At 46.5% G+C, this 23,263-nt stretch overlaps 1 protein-coding gene and 1 long non-coding RNA gene across 17 annotated transcripts in view; one reads left to right on the top strand and one right to left on the bottom strand.

The window, feature by feature from the left end:
* Window positions 1–23,263, bottom strand: part of MTMR3 (myotubularin related protein 3) — a 233,500-nt gene that overhangs the window by 43,302 nt on the left and 166,935 nt on the right. For 15 of the 16 annotated variants that reach the window (XR_013348063.1, XM_077835116.1, XM_077835112.1 and 12 more), the window contains 2 exons: window positions 13,901–13,997; window positions 11,079–11,192 (listed from right to left, as the gene is read on the bottom strand). Coding sequence is in view for 15 of the 16 variants with exons in the window: in XM_077835116.1 (XP_077691242.1) it covers window positions 11,079–11,192; window positions 13,901–13,997 (211 nt within the window). In the remaining variant the exon portion in view is untranslated. Of the gene's footprint in view, window positions 1–11,078; window positions 11,193–13,900; window positions 13,998–15,848; window positions 16,422–23,263 lie in introns of those variants that run through there. The other variant, XM_077835123.1, reaches the window with a different exon arrangement.
* Window positions 7,577–23,011, top strand: LOC144275671 (uncharacterized). The gene is made up of 3 exons (XR_013348078.1): window positions 7,577–7,707; window positions 17,004–17,180; window positions 22,507–23,011. It is a non-coding gene; the product is annotated as an uncharacterized LOC144275671 (long non-coding RNA).

Here is a 23,263-nt window from a genome sequence, read left to right as displayed (position 1 = left end):
AGTTAAAGTAGTACGGATTGGATGAATGGACTATAAGGTGGATAGAAAGCTGGCTAGATCGTTGGGCTCAACGGGTAGTGATCAACAGCTCTATATCTAGTTAGCAGCAGGTATCAAGCGGAGTGCTCCAGGGGTTTGTTCTAGGGACAGTTTTGTTCAACACCTTCATTATAGATTTGTAGATATTAAAGGTCAGAAGGGACCATTATGATCATCTAGTCTGACCTCCTGCACAATGCAGGCCACCGAATCTCACCCACCCACTCCGGCAATAAACCTCTCACCTATGTCTGAGCTACTGAAGTCCTCAAATCATGGTTTAAAGACTTCAAGGTGCAGAGAATCCTCCAGCAAATGACCCGTGCCCCATGCTGCAGAGGAAGGTGAAAAACCTCCAGAGCCTCTTCCAATCTGCCCTGGAGGAAAATTCCTTCCCGACCCCAAATATGGCGATCAGCTGAACCCTGAGCATGTGGGCAAGATTCACCAGCCAGATACCCAGGAAAGAATTCTCTGTAGTAACTCAGATCCCATCCCATCTAACATCCTATCACAGGCCATTGGGCCTATTTATCATGAATAGTTAAAGATCAATTAATTGCCAAAATCATGTTATCCCATCATACCATCTCCTCCATAAACTTACCAAGTTTAATCTTGAAGCCAGATATGTCTTTTGCCCCCACTGCTTCCCTTGGAAGGCTGTTCAAGAACTTCACTCCTCTGATGGTTAGAAACCTTCGTCTAATTTCAAGTCTAAACTTCCTGATGGCCAGTTTATATCCATTTATTCTTGTTTCCACATTTGAGCTCTCACTGAAGCTTTTCCCACAGTGCAGGCACTTACAGGTTTTATCTCCTGTGTGGGTTCTCAGATGTGAAATGATTAAAGCTTTTCCCACAATCCAAGTATTTATAGGGTTCTTCTCCTGTATGGGTTCTCTGACATATAATAAGGGCTTATGGTGCATTGAAACTTCTCACACTGCAGGCATTTTTAGGGTCTCTTCCCCATATGGATTCTCCCATGGTTAATAAGGCCTGAGAGCTGAATGAAGCTTTTACCTCAGTCCAAGCATTTATAGGGTCTCTCCTGTATGGTTTCTCTCATGGTTAATTAAGACTTGAGCAATAAATGAAGCTCTTCCTGAAGTACAGGCATTTATAGCAGGGTTTCTCAAACTGGGGTCCGGGGTGCGCAAGGGTACTCCAGTGGGTCAACGAGTCATGTCCGGGGCTGCTGTCCCCGCTGATCAACTCCTCCCCCTCCCTCCCAGTGATTCCTGCATGTCACAAAACAGCTGTTCAGCAGTGTGCAGGAGGCACTGGGTGGGAGAGGGAGGAGTCGGGACGGGGAGCCTGTGGCTGAGCGGTGGGCTTGCGGGGGTCCTTGAAAATTTTTAAATCAAAGGGGGGTCATCGGGTTCTTAAAGTTTGAGAACCGCAGATTTATAGGGTTTCTCACCAGTGTGGAGTCTCCCATGTCTAATAAGATGTGCCCTCCGACTGAAGCTTTTCCCACTGTCCGAACACTTATAGGGTCTCTCTCCAGTGTGCAGTCTCATATGAGCAGTAAGATTTGAGCTCCAATGCAAGCTTTTCCCACAGTCCAAGCATTTATAGGGTCTCTCTCCTGTGTGGGTTCTCTCATGGCTAATAAGGCCTGAGCGCTGACTGAAGCTCTTCCTACAGTCCAAGCATTTATTATCCTATGGCTAATAAGATTTGAGCTTAATGATCTGGATGATGGGATGGATTACACCCTCCGCAAGTTTGCGGATGACACTAAGCTGGGGGAGAGATAGATACGCTGGAGAGTAGGGATAGGGTACAGAGTGACTTATACAAACTGGAGGATTGGGGCAAAAGAAATATGATGAGGTTCAACAAGGACAAGTGCAAAGTCCTGCACTTAGGACAGAAGAATCCCATGCACCACTACAGGCTGGGGACCGACTGGCTAAGCGGCAGTTCTGCAGAAAAGTACCTGGGGATTACAGTGGACAAGAAGCTGTATATAAGTCAACAGTGTGCCCTTGTTGCCAAGAAGGCTAATGGCATTTTGGGCTGCATAAGTAGGAGCACTGCCAGCAGATCGAGGGATGTGATCCTTCCCCTCTATTCGACATTGGTGAGACCTCATTTGCAGTACTGTGTCCAGTTTTGGTCCCCACACTACAAGAAGAATGTGGAAAAATTGGAAAGCGTCCAGCAGAGGGCAACAAAAATTATTAGGGGGCTGGAGCACATGACTTATGAGGAGAGGCTGAGGGAACTGGGATTGTTTAGTCTGTGGAAGAGAAGAGTGAGGGGGGATTTGATAGCTGCTTTCAACTACCTGAAAGGGGGTTCCACAGAGGATGGATCTAGACTGTTCTCAGTGGTACCAGGTGACAGAACAAGGAGTAATGGTCTCAAGTTGCAGTGGGAGAGGTTTGGGTTGGATGTTAGGAAAAACTTTTTCAAGAGGAGAGTGATGAAACACTGGAATGGGTTACCTAGGGAGGTGGTGGAATCTCCTTCCTTTGAGGTTTTTAAGGTCAGGCTTGACAAAGTCCTGGCTGGGATGATTTAGTTGGGCACTGGTCCTGCTTTGAGCAAGGGGTTGTACCAGATGACCTCCTGAGGTCTCTTCTAATCCTAATATTCTATGGTTCTACGATCAATGCCCCTACTTATACAGCCCCAAATGCCATTAGCCTATCCCTACCCTCCAGCGTATCTACCACTCCTCCCAGTTTCATGTCATCTGCACACTTGCTGAGGGTGCAATCCACGCCATCCTCCAGACCATTAATGAAGATACTGAACAAAACAGGCCCCAGGACCGACCCTTGGGGCACTCCGCTTGATACTGGCTGCCAAGTAGACATGGAGCCATTGATCACTACCCATTGAGCCCAACAATCTAGCCAGCTTTCTATCCACGTTATAGTCCATTCATCCAGCCCATACTTCTTTAACTTGCTGGCAAGAATACTGTGGGAGACCGTATCAAAAGCTTTGCTAAAGTCAAGGAATAACACATCCACTGCTTTCCCCTCATCCACAGAACCAGTTATCTTGCCATAGAAGGCAATTAGATTAGTCAGGCATGACTTGTTCTTGGTAAATCCATGCTGACTGTTCCTGATCACATTCCTCTCCTCTAAGTCCTTCAGAATTGATTCCTTGAGGACGTGCGCCATGATTTTTCCAGGGACTGAGGTGAGGCTGACTGGCCTGTAGTTCCCTGGATCCTCCTTCTTCCCTTTTTTAAAGATGGGCACTACATTAGCCTTTTTCCAGTCTTCCCGGACCTCCCGCAATTGCCATGAGTTTTCAAAGATAATGGCCAATGGCTCTGCAATCACATCCGCCAACTCCTTTAACCCTCTCGGATGCAGTGCATCCGGTCCCATGGACTTGTGCTCGTCCAGCTTTTCTAAATAGTCCCAAACCACTTCTTGCTCCACAGAGGGCTCGTCACCTCCTCCCCAGGCTGTGCTGCCCATTGCAGTAGTCTGGGAGCTGACCTTGTTCGTGAAGACAGACGCAAAAAAAGCATTGAGTACATTAGCTTTTTCCACATCCTCTGTCACTAGGTTGCCTCCCTCATTCAGTAAGGGGCCCACACTTTCCTTGACTTTCTTCTTGTTACTAACATACCTGAAGAAACCCTTCTTGTTACTCTTAACGTCTCTTGCTAGCTGCAACTCCAAGTGTGATTTGGCCTTCCTGATTCCACTCTTGCACGCCTGAGCAATGTTTTTATACTCCTCCCTGGTCATTTGTCCAATCTTCCACTTCCTGTAAGCTTCTTTTTTGTGTTTAAGATCAGCAAGGATTTCACTGTTGAGCCAAACTGGTCTCCTGCCATATTTACTATTCTTTCTACACATCGGGATGGTTTGGATTCTTTAAAATACAGCCAGCTCTCCTGGACTCCTTTCCCCCCCATGTTACTCTCCCAGGGGATCCTGTCCATCAGTTCCCTGAGGGAGTCAAAGTCTGCTTTTCTGAAGTTCAGGGTCCGTATTCTGATGCTCTCCTTTCTTCCTTGTGTCAAGATCCTGAACTCGACCATCTCATGGTCACTGACTCCCAGGTTCCATCCACTTCTGCTTCCCCTATTCATTCTTCCTGGTTTGTGAGCAGCAGGTCAAGAAGAGCTCTGCCCCTAGTTGGTTCCTCCAGCACTTGCACCAGGAAATTGTCCCCTACAATTTCCAAAAACTTCCTGGATTGTCTGTGCACCGCTGTATTGCTCTCCCAGCAGATATCAGGATGACTGAAGTCTCCCATAAGAACCAGAGCCTGCGATCTAATAACTTCCGTTAGTTGCTGGAAGAAAGCCTTGTCCACCTCATCCCCCTGGTCCGGTGGTCTACAGCAGACTCCCACCACGACATCACCCTTGTTGCTCACGCTTCTAAACTTAATCCAGAGACTCTCAGGTTTTTCTGCAGTTTCACACTGCAGCTCTGAGCAGTCATACTGCTCTCTCACATACAATACAACTCCCACACCTTTTCTGCCCTGCCTGTCTTTCCTGAACAGTTTATATCCATCCATGACGGTACTCCAGTTATGTGAGTTATCCCACCAAATCTCCGTTATTCCGTCATAATTCCTTGACTGTGCCAGGACTTCCAGTTCTCCCTGCTTGTTTCCCAGGCTTCTTGCATTTGTGTATAGGCACTTGAGATAACTCGCTGATTGTCCCTCTTTCTCAGTATGAGGCAGGAGCCCTCCCCTCTGGCGCTCTCCTGCTCGTAATTCCTCCTGGTATTCCACGTCCCCACTTACCTCAGGGCTTTGGTCTCCTTCCCCTGGTGAACCTAGTTTAATGGAGGTATGCCAGTTCACACCAACAGAGGATCTGCCCCTGTATATTCTAAATAGTCTGAATGATGTTTCCCTTGGACTGCTCTGTACATGAGGCGATTTCATTCCCAAATGACCAGGCTAGAATCTGGGGAAGACTAGAGCCAGTACTCTGTGGCATACAGCACCATCACGCCTCTGGTGGCACGATCAGTTTCTGCAGAATTTAATTTGTCACTTAAAAAAAAAAAAGCCTCTATCTGAGGTGCATGCTGCCAAGAAGAGGGGTTGCTGTCAATGCTCAATGTTCTCTCAACATTTCTTTGGAATTAAAAAGATACAAGTTGTTCTTCACACCTCAGTGTGAACATGAGATAAATGTACCTTATCTTGTATGAAAATTCAGAAACACTAAGAGAAATTCTCCAAGACAGAATGAACTTCCTGACTGGTCAGTTAGTTATTAGGCAATCACTACTGAGATTCTTTTTTAGTAACAGAATTGAACGGCTGGTAGCTGAAAGTTTTATGAAACCAGCAACTTCCTTAACAACTTCTTCAACTACCCCATGTCTGCAACAGTATTAGGGCAAGGTCTCTGATTTTTATCCAGGGAAATCTTATTGTATCTAGAGAACATCTGATACATAAACCAGCAGTAGGCAATGGAGAAGTTTTGTATGGTGATAAGAAAATCTCCTTTGTGATCCATACAGCACCATAACTGCCCAGAGTGATAAAACATTCATGATCAAAAGAATACCAGTACTCATTTCTTTAAATATAAATCAAAGTAAGCCTCAGCAATAAGTCAGGCTGCCAATCCAGCCATCAATGCTGCAGCAAGCAGAACAGAGGGTGTCATGGAAAAATCACCTGTTTCTCCAAATCACTTCCCTTTCCTCTACTACATAATTTCTGTGGTAATAGTAAACAACAAACAAACAGGTACCTAGTATATTTCAGGCTGTTCAATGCCCTTTATCAGATAAAGAGAAGAAGTTACTCACCTTGTGCAGTAACGACGGTTCTTTGAGATGTGTCCCCCTATAGGTGCTCCACTGTAGGTGTGCTTGCATCCCTGCGCTGCTGATCAGAGAACTTTGGTAGCAATGTCCGTTAGGCCCGCATATACGCTGTCTCCCCTCATGCCCCGCCACCAGGCTAGTCAGTGCATGCGGGCTAATCCCCCTCAGTTCCTTCTCTACCGCAGGACCATACACAAGAACTCCGAAGTAGAGGGGAAGAGGGTGGGTTGTGGCGCACTTAAAGGGACAACACGTCTCGAAAAACCATCATTACTGCACAAGGTGAATAACTTCTTCTTCGAGTAGTGTCCCTATGGGTGCTCCATTGTAGGTGACTCCTGAGCTGTATCCCCATTGGAGGGGTGGGGCTTTGCAGGGGGGTCAGTGACAGATGAAAATACTGTGGAGTGGAAGATGGTATCAGAGGCGGAGTCCCCAGTGATCGCATAATGTTCTGCTTAGGTGTGGACTGATGCCCATGTCATCACTCTTCAGATCTCTGAGATAGGGACATTCTTGAAGAAGGTGACAGAGGAGATCAACCTCATGGAGTGTGTGCAAATACTATCTGGTGGAGTCATGTTGCAGATCTGATAACATTGTTCAAGAGCCACTTGAAGAGTCTCTGGGCTGATACTGCTGAGCCCTTAGATCCTTCCGCAATAGAGAGGAAAAGTTTAGGAGATACTTCCTGAAAGCCTTCGTCCTATTCAGGTAGAAGGCTAGCGCTCTCCTGACATCTAGTGTGTGTAATATAGCCTCCCTGTTGTCATGGTGAGGCTTGGGGTAGAAAGTGGGAAGATCAATCAATTGGTTCATGTGGAATGGGGAGGTTACCTTAGGGATGAATTTTGGATGTGGCCTACACATACCGAAAAAATACTGTGTAGGCGGGATGTGCCATCAGAGCTGCCATTTCTCCTATTTCCACTACATGCATCTGACGAAGTGGGTATTCACCCATGAAAGCTTATGCTCCAATACGTCTGTTAGTCTATAAGGTGCCACAGGACTCTTTGCCGCTTTTACAGATCCAGACTAACACGGCTATCCCTCTGATATTTCTCCTATTGTCTTTGCTGAGGTGATTGATATCTGAAAGGCCATCTTTACTGAAAGATGTGTAAGCGAGCAGGTGGCCATGGGTTTGAAGGGAGGTCTAATCAAGTGTTTCAATACCAGGTTCAGGTCCCACAAGGGGGTAGGATGTCGGGGTTGTGGGGAAATGTTTATTATACCCCCTGAGGAATCGTTTAGTGGTCAGGTGTGGTAACACTGAATATCCCTCTACTTGGCGGTGAAAAGCTGCTATAGCCACCAGGTGGACCCTGAGTGAACTGAGAGATAGTCCCAAATTTTTTAGTCAGTACATAGTCTAGGATCTTCGGAAGAGTGACGGATGTTGGGGAGATTTGATGGAAAGTACACCAATTTCAAAATCTGGACCATTTTTGTAGGTAAGTATGGTGGGTTGAGGACTTTCTACTACATAGTAATACCTCTTGTACCTCCTTCAAGCAAGAGCTCTCTATACGTTTGAGCCATGGAGTCACGCCTTGAGGCAAAGAATTCTCAGGTGGGATTTAGAGTGCATCCTTCATTTTGTGAGAGGTGGCCTGGAATGCATTGCAGAGAGATCTGCAGGCATGTCGCGAGTTGTGACAGGTAAAGGTATCAGTTCTGTCTCAGCCAAGTAGGAGCAATCAATATGATGTGTGTTCCTTCTCTTTTTATTTTTAATAAGACCTTTGCCAATAAGGGGAATGGAAAAAGTCATAGAGAAGGTCCCTGCCCTGGGGAGAAGGAGAGCATCACCCAGGGAGCATTGCCCCATCCCTGCTCTGGAGAAGTAGTACAGACATTTTTTGTTCAGGTAAGTGGCAAACTGTTCTGTGCTTGGTGTCCCGCATTGCCTGAATAGGTCATGAAGTACTGCTGTGTTTATCTCCCACTCATAGTCGTGTAGGAATTTGCAACTGAGACTGTCCGCTATTGAGTTTTGAGTGTCTGGAAGGTAAGCTGCTGATAGAATGACGTCATGGGAGATGCACCGGTTTCACAGTTTCATTGCTTCTGCACAGAGGGAGAGTGATCTAGCTCCCTCTTGTCGATTTATACAGTACGTACATGCTATGTTGTCTGTTAGGACTCTCGTGTCTAATCCCTTGATCAGTGGAAATGGGTGCAGGCCTCCTGAGTTCGAGGAAGTTGATGTGGAGGGCTATCTCCATGGATAACAACCTGCCTTGTGTTGTAAGGTCATTTAGATACGCACCTGATCCTATGAGGGATGCGTTGGTGGTAAGAAGCAGAGATGGAGAGGTTTGCAAAAAGGGAATTCCCTTGCAGACATTTGTTGGGTCTTTCCACCGCTCCAAGGAGTTTTTGACCCTGGTGGGTAGTGACAGGGAGTTTATCTAGGGGTTTGTCTAGCCTGTCTCTGTTTGGTCAGTAGGCTGAGCTGAACCACAAGTGAAGACATCGCATGTGTAATCTGGCATGCGGTACTACTGCGGTGCCCATGGCCATATGCCTCAAAAGTTTGAGGCGGTGTTTGGCTGACATTTGTGGGCTGTTTTAAACAGTCTCTATGAGTATTGTCAAAGAGAGGAATCTGTGCTGAGGTAGGAGGGCTCTGGCTTGTAATGAGTCATGGTCAGTGCCTATGAACTCCAGGACCTGCACTGGAGTGAGGGTTGATTACTGGCAATTGATATGTAGGCCCAATTCCATTACCAAGTCTATTGTGGATCTGGTGAATTGGCAAGCCTCTGAGGAGACAATCATCCAGGCAGGGGTAAATCATGATCCCCTGGGAGTATAAGTGCATTGCCACTACTAAGAGAACCTTGGAGATTACTCTTGGAGCTTACGGCAGCCCGAAGGGGAGTACTCTGTACTGGCAGTGGTCATGTTCTAGGGTAAGTCTGAGGAACCATCTGTGAGACGGCAGGATTGAGATATGAAAGTAAGCATCCTAAAAGTTGAGGGCCAAAAACCAGTCTCCCTGTTTCAGCAATGGAATAATCGTTACTAGAGTGAACATCTTGAATTTTTGTGCTTTGACATATTTGTTGAGTGCTCTGAGGTCTAGCATGGATCTCCAACCTCCCTTCATCTTGGGTATTAGGAAATGGTAAGAATAAAAACCTTTGCTTCATAGAAGTACTGGTTCTATCGCGCTATCTATTTCTTGTCGTACTAAACTCTTGTGAGCAGGGTCACTGCAGAGGGAGAGGGAAGAGCGCTGTCAAGGGAGTAAGGAGATAAAATGGATGGAGTACCCAGTGCAAACAATTCCCAAGACCCAGTGGGGCTGTCTGAGGGTCTGCTCAAGGAGCACGGCAGGGCTGCGGGGAAGACTCCCATGCCAGAAGACGACTCGGTGCCGAGGTCCTGGTCCCGAGAAGAGGACACACCAGTACGTCCGATACATAGACGTCTCTCAAGAGCCAGAATTCCAGCAGCACCAACCGACTCGGTGCTACTGGCGGTACTGAGGGGGTTGGTGATCTTGCCCACACCAACTGCTCCGGTGCTGTATGGGGCACTGATGACAGTACTGATGGAACCACGTGTATGGCAGTGTCTTCTTAGTGGAGTGCTTGCACCTGTCTTTGTCCTTGGGTGCCGCTGACTCTGTGCCTGTACCCATCAGGTCCTTAGGCATATTAACGACACCTGCCACTCCAGATTTTTGTGAGCCATGGTACCAGGCTGGGACTGTCTTGGTGCTGATGGTACTGAACATGCTTGAGATTGTTTAAGGCTGACTTGGGGCTCACTCTGGGGACTTCCTACTATCTTTTTCAATGACTTACGAAAGGAGTCAGTGACTGATTTCTTCAACCCACAGTCCTTGGATGTTGAGGGCTGTGGGGAAGAGTCACGTCTGCCAGGTGACTCTTGGCATGGGTCCGGGAAGGACTGGAGGGCTGCCTCCATAAAGATGATCTTCTGTCTCAACTGCCTGTCCTTGCAAGACCTGGGCCTGAGTTACTGGCAGAGACCATACTTCTGTGGAATGTGGCCTTCCCAATGGCAGCATATGCACCAGGAGTGCTTGCCTGCTACAGGGATAACCTCTTTGCAGGAGAGACACTTCTTGAAGCCCGGTGAACCGGGCATACCCCGTTGGCGGAAGGATCCCTGATGAAAAAGGGGGAAACAATAAAGTCTTTTTGTTTTGTTTGAGAAGAAAGTAAAATGAAAAAAACTACAACTAAGACTGGAGAGACTAACTAGCTATAGAAATGTCAAAGAAGGTAATGGTCGGAAATGGACTGCTCCATCTCTAGCCAGGGGCAGTTGAGAAGGAAGTAAGGGGGGTTAGCCTCGTGCACAAGGAGAGATAGCGCACGCATGGGCATAATGGACACTGCTACTGAAGTTCTCTGATCCACAATGCAGGGACACAAGCACACCTACAGTGGAGCACCCATAGGGACACTAGTCAAACAGGAAGGGTTATATACACAGGAGTGTATAACATGGAGGTAATTGTAGAAATGTAAAAACCCCACCCACAGGAAGCATTACAGAGATTTAGGGGACTATAACATATCTAATCAAATTAATCTCTAATTTGCCACAATCAGCTGCTCAAGATAGATGCTGCATAAGGACTCCACTGAAAGCTCCTGGAAAGACTGGAAAGGAAAAAACTTACAGTATTTACAAAGTTATCACAGATATACCAGAGACAAATAGCCGAAAGTGTCAGTCAACACAAGCACTTAATCTCTTTCCAGAGCCCTTGTGTGTCGCCAGTATTGTATGGGGGTGTAAAAACCAAAAAGGGTGGGGGGGGGAGAATCAAAAACTGACAAGGTGAGTTACATGCTGAAGTCTGATGTAAGAGTTCTGCAACAACAAAAGCTGAGGTGAGGGTATTAGTAATTCATAGCTGGAAGAGTTACAGAGTTAACAAGGAATCAGAATACAGCAAAGCTTCTCATGCATGCACACACAACATTACAACCCTTCTGATTATGCATACTCAGAAACTAGAGGCACCATACACTGCTGTAACTCTTGTATTTCCTACTATTTACAGAATCTACTGAATGTTCATTACTTTCATTGTAGTTACTTGCACTCATTTTGAGCCCTGGTACATTAGCACCCTGAGCATGTTTCATTACTAGCTGAGATTCCCAGTTCCAAGTAAGCTAAGGTTTTATTTGCTGAAAAGTGCCAGTCCTCAGTTTGGTGACAGTGAATGCTCCTGGTCTGGAGTCTCACCTGTAAACCACAGCCGGGATACGTTTCCAGGACCGAAAACTTGCCACACTCTCCAGCTCCTTGTCCGTGATCCAAGCGGGAACTATGAGCTCCTGTGGGTAGCTACCACAGAGCCTGAGTGGAAAGAGGAAGTGAATGGTTAAATGCAGCAGACAATTAGCAGATACATAACCTACTGACAATACAAAATAAAAGGCTGTACAAGCAAACAAAGAGCTGTTCATTTCGCAAGCCATACTATTTGTGAGCTCATGATCAATCATATATGCTGCTACAATCCTCTTTATCAGACATTAAAGAATACAGTGGACCAGAACCTTAGCTGGTGTAAGTCAGCATAGCTGATCCTCACCATTTGAGGATCTGACCTAGCGTTTCCTTAGGAAAATTATAACCCAATGGTATTGAACTCCAGCTGCCAGGAACACATCAAAACAGAAGAGAAATTCCCCATCTTTCAAAACCAAAGAGTTAGTAATTCCACTCTCTTCTATAAGCTCATATCACAAAGCCACTAGGAATGGAGTCATTATGGCCTGGCAGATTTGGTCAGCAGAGGATATATGTGTAAAACTGAACCAACGTATCAACCTATCAATCCCTTTCGGAAGGTAGGAACTGGATCCGATGAAGTGAGCTGTAGCTCACGAAAGCTTATGCTCAAATAAATTGGTTAGTCACTAAGGTGCCACAAGTACTCCTTTTCTTTTTTCAATCTACTATGCGTGGATTCTCACTGAATCTCAGTGAGTATAAGAGAATACCAACACTTCCTCCCCCCACCCCCCGCCCCAATCTGACCAGTGGTTGAAAGGAACCTTCCAAGAATGAACTATAACAGCAAGGTTATAATTCTAACCAAACAGAACTCTGGAATGACAGAACATCTTTGTCTCTAGCTGCTTTTACAGGCTGCCTGTCATAAATATAAAGGGAAGGCTAACCACCTTTAAATCCCTCCTGGCCAGAGGAAAAAACCCTTTCACCTATAAAGGGTTAAGAAGCTAAAGATAACCTTGCTGGCACCTGACCAAAATGACCAATGAGGAGACAAGATACTTTCAAAGCTGGAGGCGGGAGAAACAAAGGGTTCTCTCTGTCTGTGTGTTGCTTTTGCTGGGACCAGAGCAGGAATGCAGGTCAGAACTCCTGTAAAGGGCTAATAAACAATCTAGTTAGATATGCGTTAGATTTTGTTTTGTTTAAATGGCTGATAAAATAAGTTGTGCTGAATGGAATGTATATTCTTGGTTTTGTGTCTTTTTGTAACTTAAGGTTTAGCCTAGAGGGATTCTCTATGTTTTGAATCTGATTACCCTGTAAGGTATTTACCATCCTAATTTTACAGAGGTGATTCTTTTACTTTTTCTTCAATTAAAATTCTTCTTTTAAGAACCTGATTGCTTTTTCCTTGTTCTTAAGATCCAAGGGTTTGGGTCTGTGTTCACCTATGCAAATTGGTGAGGATTTTTATCAAGCCTTCCCCAGGAAAGGGGGTGTAGGGCTTGGGGGGATATTGGGGGGGAAAGACGTTTCCAAGCAGGCTCTTTCCCAGTTATATTTTGTTAGACGCTTGGTGGTGGCAGCAATAAAGTTCAGGGACAAAAGGTGAAATAGTTTGTACCTTGGGGAAGTTTTAACCTAAGCTTGTAAAAATAAGCTTAGTGGGTTTTTCATGCAGGTCCCCCCATCTGTACCCTAGAGTTCAGAGTGGGGAAGGAACCTTGACACTGCCTAACTCATCTTTGTAACAAAAAACCTGTATAACTGTGGAAGCAGCAGGAGACAAGGAGAAACAGCACGATGCGCCAGCCAGCTCTACACAGATAACACTGTCCACAGACCATCACTTGGGAACCCTTACCGTAACGTTTTAAAATTGCATTTCATTTCTCATCCAAATTTAAGCAGATTTCTAGGGGGAAAATTGTGAGCCCATAAAGAATGTCTTCCACAGCTCGAGATAAATTGCAGGGAACTGAAAATATTTTCTTCCAATAAGGGTAACAGAAGTGGAAGTAATTACAAACAATAAGTCACGCATTTTCCCCCAATTCAGGGCAGCACGTAAGCATGTGTCTAAGTTTATTTCTATTCAGAAAAGCACTGAAGTACATGCATAAGTGCTTTCCTGAACAGGACCGCTTTCCTGAATTGACACCTCAGACTCTAAAAACGCCAAAAGGGAAAAAATTATGGTTTTCCCCCATTGTGCTTCTTTACGATGTATAAATAAAAAAGGCCTCTTTTCTTTTTTTAAAAAATCTTACACATGTCAAGAATATCTAGTCTTGTCTCCCAGTTTTGTTGGAGGACTCCTGTGAAACTAGAGAACTGGAGTGGGAACTTTCTCAGATCTCAGTTCAAAGGCCTGGGTGTTTCAATCTTCCACAAAGATTCTTTCTTCCCAGTCTTTGTCAGGTGTTTGAGGAAAACAGTTGCTAATAAAAGCAAAATATTTTAAACAGTCTGAATAAGAATCATTTCCCTTCTCATTTGGTCAATTTTACTTTCTTGTAATGTTATAGTCCCTCTTGTTCTCCTGTCCTCCACGGAGTCTTCCAGCAAGAAGAACAGAAAATCAAGACCTGATATCTCTAATTAGAAAAATATATATACTTGAAAGCCCATTTTAAGGCATTCTTTATAAATACATAAATCAGCAAAAAGGGCAAAAGCCTATTGTTCCCTTTTTGCAGATTTTCTTTCATTGCAGAACTTCTCCATTTTAAAACGTTCCAGTGATCTGCTACATGAGGATTAGTGTTTTGACAGGGTACTTGGCTGTGAAGCAACAGTCTACAGAGATTCATACAACTTACTTGTATTTCTCATTGATATTGGATATCCTCCAGGAATTGTTCATATCGAAACCCATCCGTTCAACTTCATTTTTAAACCTCGAAGTTACATGCTCCCCTGGATATCAAAGGCAGACAGAGGAAATAAATCAGAAGCACAAGTAAAGGTTTCTACTTTCCAAGATAGGTTGAGAAAGACACAACTACACTCATTCAGGAAACAGGAAAGTAACAGGCACTGTGCAGCAGGAAAGCTGTATACATTTTTAACCCCCACATTGAAAAATCCATATCAAGCAAGAGTAAAACTGTATCCCATGATGACCCTCAGTAATTGACTCTTCACACAGTAAAGAATAACTAATTTTTTTTTTAACAGTATTGTGTCTAAGTCCCTGTAGATTCATACAGGAAACACCAAACTTCTGTGTAAATAGCAGACCAGATTCAAACACATTAGGAAAAACAAGTATAATTTAGATGAGTATGCTCTAATGAAGTCCAGAATACAATCTACCACAGAGGGACAAGTTCTATTAATGTCTCCCTTCCAGAGCGCAGGAGAGTTTTGTATCAATGAGAAATAAACTAAGCTCTGGTCTGCCTGATTCCCAGATGGAAGGAACAGATGGTCTAATGCAGCGGTTCTCAAACTGTGGGTCAGGACCCCAAAGTGGGTCATGATTCTCTTTTAATGGGGTCGCCAAGGCTGGCGTTAGACTTGCTGGGGCCCAAAGTCGAAGCTTGAGCCCCACCACTATGGGGGCTAAAGCCCAAGCCCCACCACCTGGGGCTGAACCCAAAGCCCGAGGGTTTCAGCCCTGGGTGTAGGGACTCAGGTTACAGGCCCCTCTCCCAGGGCTGAAGCCCCTTGGACTTCAACTTTGGTCCCCCCATCCAGGGCTGTGGGGCTCCGGTGGGATCAGGTTTCAGTACCCACTCCTGTGGTCATGTAGTAATTTTTGTTGTCAGAAGGGGGTCACGGTGCAATTAAGTTTGAGAACCCCTGGTCTAATGGATAGGGCAGCAGGGCACTAACCTGGAACTCAAGAGACCTTGGCTCAATTCCCAATTCAGCCTTTCCTGTATGACCTTGGGACAAGTCACTTAATTTACCCTGAGCCTCAGTTTCGCATCCCTTCCTCACAGTGGTGTTCTGAGATTAAAATTCATTAACAATTGTCAGATTCTTAGATATTACTGTAATGAGAGCCATAGAAATTCCTAAATCAATACATTATGGCAACTGGAATGTTTACAATATATTTTTGTATAGCGCCTTTCGAAAAAGTACCTCAATACAGTTGAAAAAAAAATTCAAGACAATAAAAAAAGTGAATCAGAGCCAGAACGGTTGATATAGCTAAAAGGTATCAGTATATTAACAAGTTCCCTTCCTTTTCATACAAGGTGCAGAAGAAGATGATTTGTAGAGAATTTGTAGAGACTTCTAGGTCTACAAAATATATTAAATCCAATGAATGCCTGACCATCACTAGATAGAACAATTCTAAAAGTCTATTCATGATCAAACACTTTCAATTATTGTATCACTACATCATGGGACAAAGTATCTATTAACAAAAGGAGAAAATTGAAAATTAAGTGCCATACATATTACACATCTGTTACACAATTCAGAACACATTAATACTTGAAGAAATAGTTATATACCTGTAAAAATGAAAATTAATGTTACATACTTCCAAAAACCTACATTTTTATATCTTCTTGGTAAATACTTGTAGACAAAATTAAAAATATAATGGCAAATAGCTTAGTTAGAATAAAAAATGTATGAGAGTCAAAGCCTAACATCTACAGTTACACTACGATAAAAAAAATACATAATGATATCTATTTTATGTGTCAAGTTATAAGCTAAATATCAGACTGGATCAGGAAGAAAACTTCTCCCTGAACAACAATATTACAAAATTAGCTGGGTGTATAAGAGAAGGTTACTCACCTTTCAGTAACTGAGGTTCTTCGAGATGTGTGTCCCTGTGGGTGCTCCACTCCAGGTGATGGTGCCTCCCAGTGCCGGTGATCGGATATCTTTAGTAGCAGTGCCTGGTCACGAAACACACGCTCAGCTGCTGTCTCGTGGTCTCGCTAGAGTCTGCCTGAGCGCGTGTGTCCTGCACCCCCCTCAGTTCCTTCTCTATCGTGATGTCAGAATAGTACTCCAAAGTAGAGAGAAGGAGGGCGGGGAGTAGAGCACCGACAGGGTGTCCACATGACTGCCTTACAGATATCAGGAATAGGTACGTTATGGAGGAAGGCAAAGGATGTTGACATAGCTCACACAGAATGAGTTCTGATGCCTTTGGGTGGTTGGGCATTCTGAATGCAGTAACAGGATCTGATGCAGTCAGAGATCCACTTGCAAAGGCGTTGCTTAGAGATAGCCCCACCCTTTGATCTCTCACTAGTGGACACAAATAGCCGCGGGGACTTACAAAATGGTGTAGTCCTGTCCAGATAAAAGGCGATTGGTCGTCTAACGTCGAGGGTGTGTGGAGCCGCTTTGTGCAGAGTGTCATGAGGTTTGGGATAGAATGCAGATAAGTATATTGGTTGGTTAAGGTGGAAGGTGGACACCACCTTAGGGAGAAATTTAGGATGGGGTCGCAGGGTAACTATCTTTACAGAAGGTTGTGTAGGGAGGGTAGGCCATCAGGGTGCTTATTTCCCCTACTCTCCTTACTGATGTTACAGCAACCAAGAAAGCTACCTTCATAGACATGTGGAGAAGAGATGAGGTAGCTAAGGGCTCAAAGGGAGGTTTCATAAGACAGTGAAGAACTAGGCTGAGATTCCAGGCAGCTGTCGATGGATAAATCTCAGGGTAGAGATTTTGCAGGCCTGTGAGAAAGCATTTTGTAGTAGGGTGGGGAAAGAGTGAATATCCGTCCAGCAAATCATGGAAGGTGGTGAGGGCTGTGAGGTGTACTCTGATGGAGCTGAGCGATAGCCCATCCTGTTTTAGTTTCAAAAGGTGGTCTAGGACATTAGGGAGAGTCACGGTATGGGGTGTCAAGTATTTTTGGGAGCACCACATGGAGAAGCATTTCCACTTCTGCAGGTAAGTCTTACAAGTGGAGTCTTTTCTACTATGCAGGAGGACATACTTGGACTTGCTCAGAACAGGCTAGTTCGTGGGTCTGGAACCATGAAGGAACCAAGCCGTCAGATGGAGTTTCTGGAGCTGTGGGGGAAGAAGCTGGCCGTTGTCCTGAGAAAGCAGATCTGGTCTGTTGGGGAGAGTCCGTGGAGGACGGATGGACATGCAGAGCAGGTAAGGATGCCATGTCTGTCTCAGCCAAGCCGGGGCAATAAGTCTGTCCCGGGCCTTGTCATCTCTGATCTTGTGTAGAACCCTGTGTATCAGAAGGATTGGTGGAAAGGCGTACATGAGAGAGTTGTTCCACAGGATGAGGAACGCATCTCCTAGGGATGCAGTCCCAAATCCCGCTCTGGAGCAAAATAGGTGGCATTTGCAATTCTGGGTTGTAGCAAAGAGGTCTATTGATAGGGTGCCCCAGTGGGATCATCATAGAATATCAGGGTTGGAAAGGACCTCAGGTGGTCATCTAGTCAAACCCCCTGCTCAAAGCAGAACCAATCCCCAATTTTTGCCCCAGATCCCTAAATGGCCCCCTCTAGGATTGAACTCACAACACTGGGTTTAGCAGGCTAATACTGAAACCACTGAGCTATCCCTCCCCCAACAGAAGAGCTGTTGTAGTAACATGGGATATAATTCCCATTCTTTTTTGGAAAAGTGTCTGCCGAGGGTGTCAGCGGTAGTGTTGTGACACCCAGGTAGGCATGAATCGGTAATTTCTATGTGGTGTTGTATGCACTAATTCCATAGCCAGATGGCCTCCACGCATAGGGAGTGCGATCGTGCTCCCCCCATCTGTTGATGTAAAACACACATGCTATATTGTCCGTCAGGACCCGGACAGATTTGTTCTTTATGAGGGGGAGAAAGTGAAGGCAGGCTTGTCTCACTGCTCTGAGCTCTAGGAGCTTTATGTGCAGATGCATCTCTGGCAGGGACCAACGGCCCTGTGCCATGTGTCTCCCCAGGTGCACTCCCCAACCAATCAGGGAAGCGTCCGTGGTGAGCATGAGTGCCAGGGAGCGTTGCTGGAAGGGAACGCCCATGTAGAGGTTCTCTGGTCTTGTCCACCATTGTAGAGAAGCTGGAGAAGTTAGCATCATGCAGAAGCTGTGTCTGCTGGGTTTGAAGTTTGAGTTGAGCCAACCTTGAAGACATCTCATGTGCAGCCTGGCGTACTTGACCACGAAGGTGGTGGCTGCCATGTGGCCAATGAGCTGTAGACAAATTCTTGCCTGTATCTCGGGATGAACAGAGAGCGTGAGTATGAGATGTGTAATAGCGAGGAATCTGTGGTGTGGCCGTGAGGCTCTGGTTCGGACTGAGTCCAGGTGAGCTCCAATGAATTCAATCTGCTGTGTAGGTGTCAGGGTGGATTTTTGGAAGTTTGTTTGCAGATCTAAGCTGTGGAAGAGGGAGATGGCGAAATGGGTAGCTCGCAGTGTCTCGTCGTATGAGTTGCCTTTGATGAGGCAATCATCTAGGTAGGGGAAGAGTATGATCCCGTGTCTGTAGAGGTGGGCTACAACTACGGCTAGGGTCTTGGAGAATACTCTTGGTTCTGTGGAGAGTCTGAAAGGGAGTACCCTGTATTGAAAATGTTCATGTCTGAGCGTGAATCGCAGGAAGCGGCTGTGGGTTGGATGAATGGATATGTGAAAATAGGCATCCTCTAGGTCGAAGGCTGTGAACCAGGCTGTGTTCCAGCGCGGGTATTATTGTGCCCATTGTGACCATCTTGAATTTCTGTACACGTACGAATTTGTTCAGTCAGAATAGGTCTAGTATAGGCCTCCATCCCCCGCTCTTCTTCTGGGTCAGAAAGTAGTGGGAGTAGAACCTTCTTCCTCGATGTTGTGTCAGCACAGGCTCCACTGCACCTAGCTGTAGAAGACGAGCCACTTCTAAGCGAAGTAGGTGCTCGTGAGTGGGGTCCCTGAAGAGGGACAGGGAAGGGGGAATGGTAAGAGGGTAGGATATAAAAGGGATGGAGTAACCGGACTGAACTATGTCCAGGACCCAATGGTCCTGTGTGATCTGCTGCCAGGCATGGTGGAAAGCCTGGAGGCGGTAGCCAAATGGGCAAATAGGTGGTGGAGTCAAGGGGTGGTCACGCAGACCCTTGACCAACACTTCAAAATTATTGTTTGTTTCCCAGTGGATGGGAAGTAGCTGGTTGTGCTTGGTTTTGTCTGTGCCTAGGAGGTCTAGCGCGATTCCTGGCTATATCGTATGGTCTGGGCTGGGGCCAGTGATATCGTTGTGTGAGTGGCCTCTGATAAGGTTTATACCATTGTCTCCTGGGAAGGGATGGGTAGATGCCCAGGGTAAGCAGGGTTGCTCTAGAGTCTTTCATAGTGTGAAAGACTTAGTCGTGTTTCTTTCTTTTTTTTTTTTTTTTGGAAAAAAGCTCATCTTTATCAAAGGGGACGTCTTCCACTTTGGTCTGCAGGTCTTTGGGGATACTGGATGCAGACAGCCAGGAAGATCTGTGCATAACCACCGCAGTTGCGGTAGTGTGGGCTGCTGTGTCCATCATGCGTAAAGATGCTTGTAGGGCTGTTCTGGAGACCAACTAGCCCTTGACAAGGACTGACTTAAATTCTGCTCTCCTGTCCTCCGGGATATGGGAGATAAAATCAGAGTTTATTGAAATTGTCGAAGTCGTAGCTTGCAAGTAGGGTGGAATAGTTTGCAATTCTGAATTGCAGAGTGAAGGAGGTATAAACCTTGCAGCCCAAGAGGTCAAGGCGTTTGAGGTCCTTGTCTTGCGCGGTGGGCCGATAGTGCGGCTGTTTCATCCTGTGTGTCACTGCATCCACTACAAGAGAATTCGGTTGTGGATGGGAGAATAAGAAGTCTACATCCTTAGCAGGAACATAATATTCACGTTCAGCCTTTTTGCAAGTTGGTAGGATAGCGGCTGGGGTCTGCCAGAGGGCGTCAGCTGGTTCTACGAGTGCTTCATTTATGGGGAGCACGATCTTTGAGGGCACAGAAGGTTGGAGGATTTTGAGGAGTCTGTGTTGTGTCTCCTGGACCTCCTCTAAGGGGATATCCTGGCTGAGTGCCACCCTCTTGAAAAGTTCTTGGAATTGTTTAAAGTCGTCCACATTCTGTGGAGGGGGAGGCATGAAGGCTCTGTCTGGAGCTGATGGAGAGTTAGGAGTCGGTGAATCAGGGTATGGTCCATAGCCCACCTCTTGGGGGGGAGGGGATGTTCAGGCGCTCTAGAAGTAGACAGAGCTGGAGATAGAGGCGCAGAAGGAGCTTGTGATCTGGTGGAAGAAGCATGAGGGCGAGTGGCAGTAGGAGCTGGCCAAGGGTGCCACTGAGACTAAGGCATGGGATAAGAGAAGTCAGGTGCCACCCACGGGAGAGGGGGGCAAAGTAGGGAAACTGAGGCTGGTGGTTGTGAGCCGTGACCTGAAGTGCAAAAGGTTCTGGTGGAGGAGGAGAGGCAAGTGGGGAGAACTCCGCCTGCTGCTGCATATCAGGCTCGCTGTCATTGAAAGTAGCCAGGTTAGGTGTGGAGAGCGGCTGGTCAAAGAGTGAGCACTGTGTCAAGGAGCGGAGAGTCAGGCTGAGGTCATCCTGACTTAAGAATTGCCGCTGCTGCTCCCTGGGCTGTGATCCTGCTGAGCATGATCTGTGCTCAGAAGTGCGCACGGACTTCTGTTTAGCTTTCCCCAGTGCTGTGGGCCGTTTGTAGGGCCCTGCGGGAGGTCCGCTGCTGCTGCTGGATTGGCAGGCAGGCTTAGAATGATAGAATCATAGGATATCAGGGTTGGAAGGGACCTCAGGAGGTCATCTGGTACAACCCCCTGCTCAAAAACAGGACCCATCCCCATTTAAATCATCCCAGCCAGGGCTTTGTCAAGCCTGACCTTAAAAACTTCTAAGGAAGGAGATTCCACCACCTCCCTAGGCAATGCATTCCAGTGTTTCACCACCCTCCTAGTGAAAAAGTTTTTCCTAATATCCAACCTAAACCTCCCCCACTGCAACTTGAGACCATTACTCCTTGTCCTGTCCTCTTCCACCACTGAGAATAGTCTAGAACCATCCTCTCTGGAACTACCTCTCAGGTAGTTGAAAGCAGCTATCAAATCCCCCCTCATTCTTCTCTTCCGCAGACTAAACAATCCCAGTTCCCTCAGCCTCTCCTCATAAGTCATGTGTTCCAGACCCCTAATCATTTTTGTTGCCCTTCGCTGGACTCTCTCCAATTTATCCACATCCTTCTTGTACTGTGGGGCCCAAAACTGGACACAGTACTCCAGATGAGGCCTCACCAATGTCGAATAGAGGGGGACGATCACATCCCTCGATCTGCTCACTATGCCCCTACTTATACATCCCAAAATGCCATTGGCCTTCTTGGCAACAAGGGCACACTGCTGACTCATATCCAGCTTCTCGTCCACTGTCACCACTAGGTCCTTTTCCGCAGAACTGCTGCCTAGCCATTCGGTCCCTAGTCTGTAGCTGTGCATTGTGTTCTTCCGTCCTAAGTGCGGACCCTGCACTTATCCTTATTGAACCTCATCAGATTTCTTTTGGCCCAATCCTCCAATTTGTCTAGGTCCCTCTGTATCCTATCCCTGCCCTCCAGTGTATCTACCACTCCTCCCAGTTTAGTATCATCCGCAAATTTGCTGAGAGTGCAATCCACACCATCCTCCATATCATTTATGAAGATATTGAACAAAACTGGCCCCAGGACCGACCCCTGGGGCACTCCACTTGACACCGGCTGCCAACTAGACATGGAGCCATGTCTTGGTGCCAACGTTCTTGTGGGCACCGGGGCAGAACGCGCTGTTGGAACTGGGTCTATTTTCGGTGCCGAGGAGACCTTCCTGGTACAGGAAGTCAGGTCCCTGCCTCTGCGCTCCACGGGAGCCGTGGCTGAGGTGCTGGGACGGTCGGAGGCACCTGCCTTTGGCACTGTCAGCAATGAGGGTAAGGATCTGGCAGGAGACCCTTTACCTTTTGAAAGTCTCTGCACAGAGACACTTGGGCTTCCTGCCTCTTAGCCTGGGAGGGTGAAGCCGTGCTCCCAATTGGTTCCGACCTGGCTGGGGAGCGTGAGGGAAAGGGTTTGCTATTGCCCGTCTCCATAGACGGCTGTAGGGATTTCTCCATCAGGAGCATTTTCAGCCGCAGGTCCCTGTCATGATGAGCCCTGGTTTTGAGGATGGTACAATGGACACACTTGGCAGGGACGTGTGTCTCGCTGAGGACTTCACACAATGCGAGTGTCCGTCGGACCTTGGTATAGAGTCTTGACAGGAAGCACACTTTTTGAATCCTGAAGACCCTGGCATTATTGCACTAGGAATGCCAGGGGAGAGTGTCTCAACGGGAGACAAACTTGAGGAAAAGGAAGGGGTTTTTTTTGTTTTGTTTTTTAAACTAAGTAACTATTCTAAAGGAAGGGAAATAACTGAGATGTTACTAACTATTTCTATGTCTTTATACTTGTTTCCTTCAGAGACCAGGGAAAAGGAATAGCACTGCCCCGAGTCCCATCTTCAGCTGAGGATGGTTGAGAAGGAACTGAGGGGGGTGCGGGACGTGCGTGCTCAGGCAGACTCTACCGAGATCATGAGACAGCAGCTGAACGAGTGCGTCCCGACCAGGCACTGCTACTGAAGATCTCCGATCACCAGTGGTGGGAAGCACCATCACCTGGAGTGGAGCACCTACAGGGACAGCGCTCAAAGAAGAATGGCATTTTATTGACTCTCTCTGAAACATTAGATATAAGCCAGAACTGGAGCAGCATATATGACTAGATGAACCAATGGTCTTTTGATATGGCAATTACTCTTTTATAGGTCACAAAATTGAAACAAGTTTTGTGTACTCAATCTAGTCCCTACTAATCATTTGTCAACACTATAAAACTTGCCATCACACAGACTCTGATCAAGAAAGCTATAGTACTAGGGGACTGATCCAAAGCTCCTGAAATCCATGGGAGTTTTTCCACTGACTTCAGGGATCAGGCCCTAGAACAGGGGTGGGCAAACATCTGGGTGGGGAAATTGATTGCAGGGCTGGGGCAGGGGGTTGGGAGAGGAGTGCAGGGTGTGGGAGGGGGGGCGGAGTGCAGGAAGGGGCTCAAGGCAAGGGGTTGGGGCAGAGGAGGGGTGCAGGGTGCATGAGGGGACTCATGGAAGGGGGTTAGGGTGCAGGAGAGGTGTGGAGTGCAGGAGGGGGCTCAGGTCAGGAGGTTGAGGTGCAGG

This window comes from Eretmochelys imbricata, chromosome 15 (assembly GCF_965152235.1).
Source record: "Eretmochelys imbricata isolate rEreImb1 chromosome 15, rEreImb1.hap1, whole genome shotgun sequence".
In the NCBI taxonomy this organism is placed as follows: Eukaryota; Metazoa; Chordata; order Testudines; family Cheloniidae; genus Eretmochelys; species Eretmochelys imbricata.
Note: the sequence above shows the minus strand (reverse complement) of the source record. Positions and strands in the feature narration are given on the sequence as shown.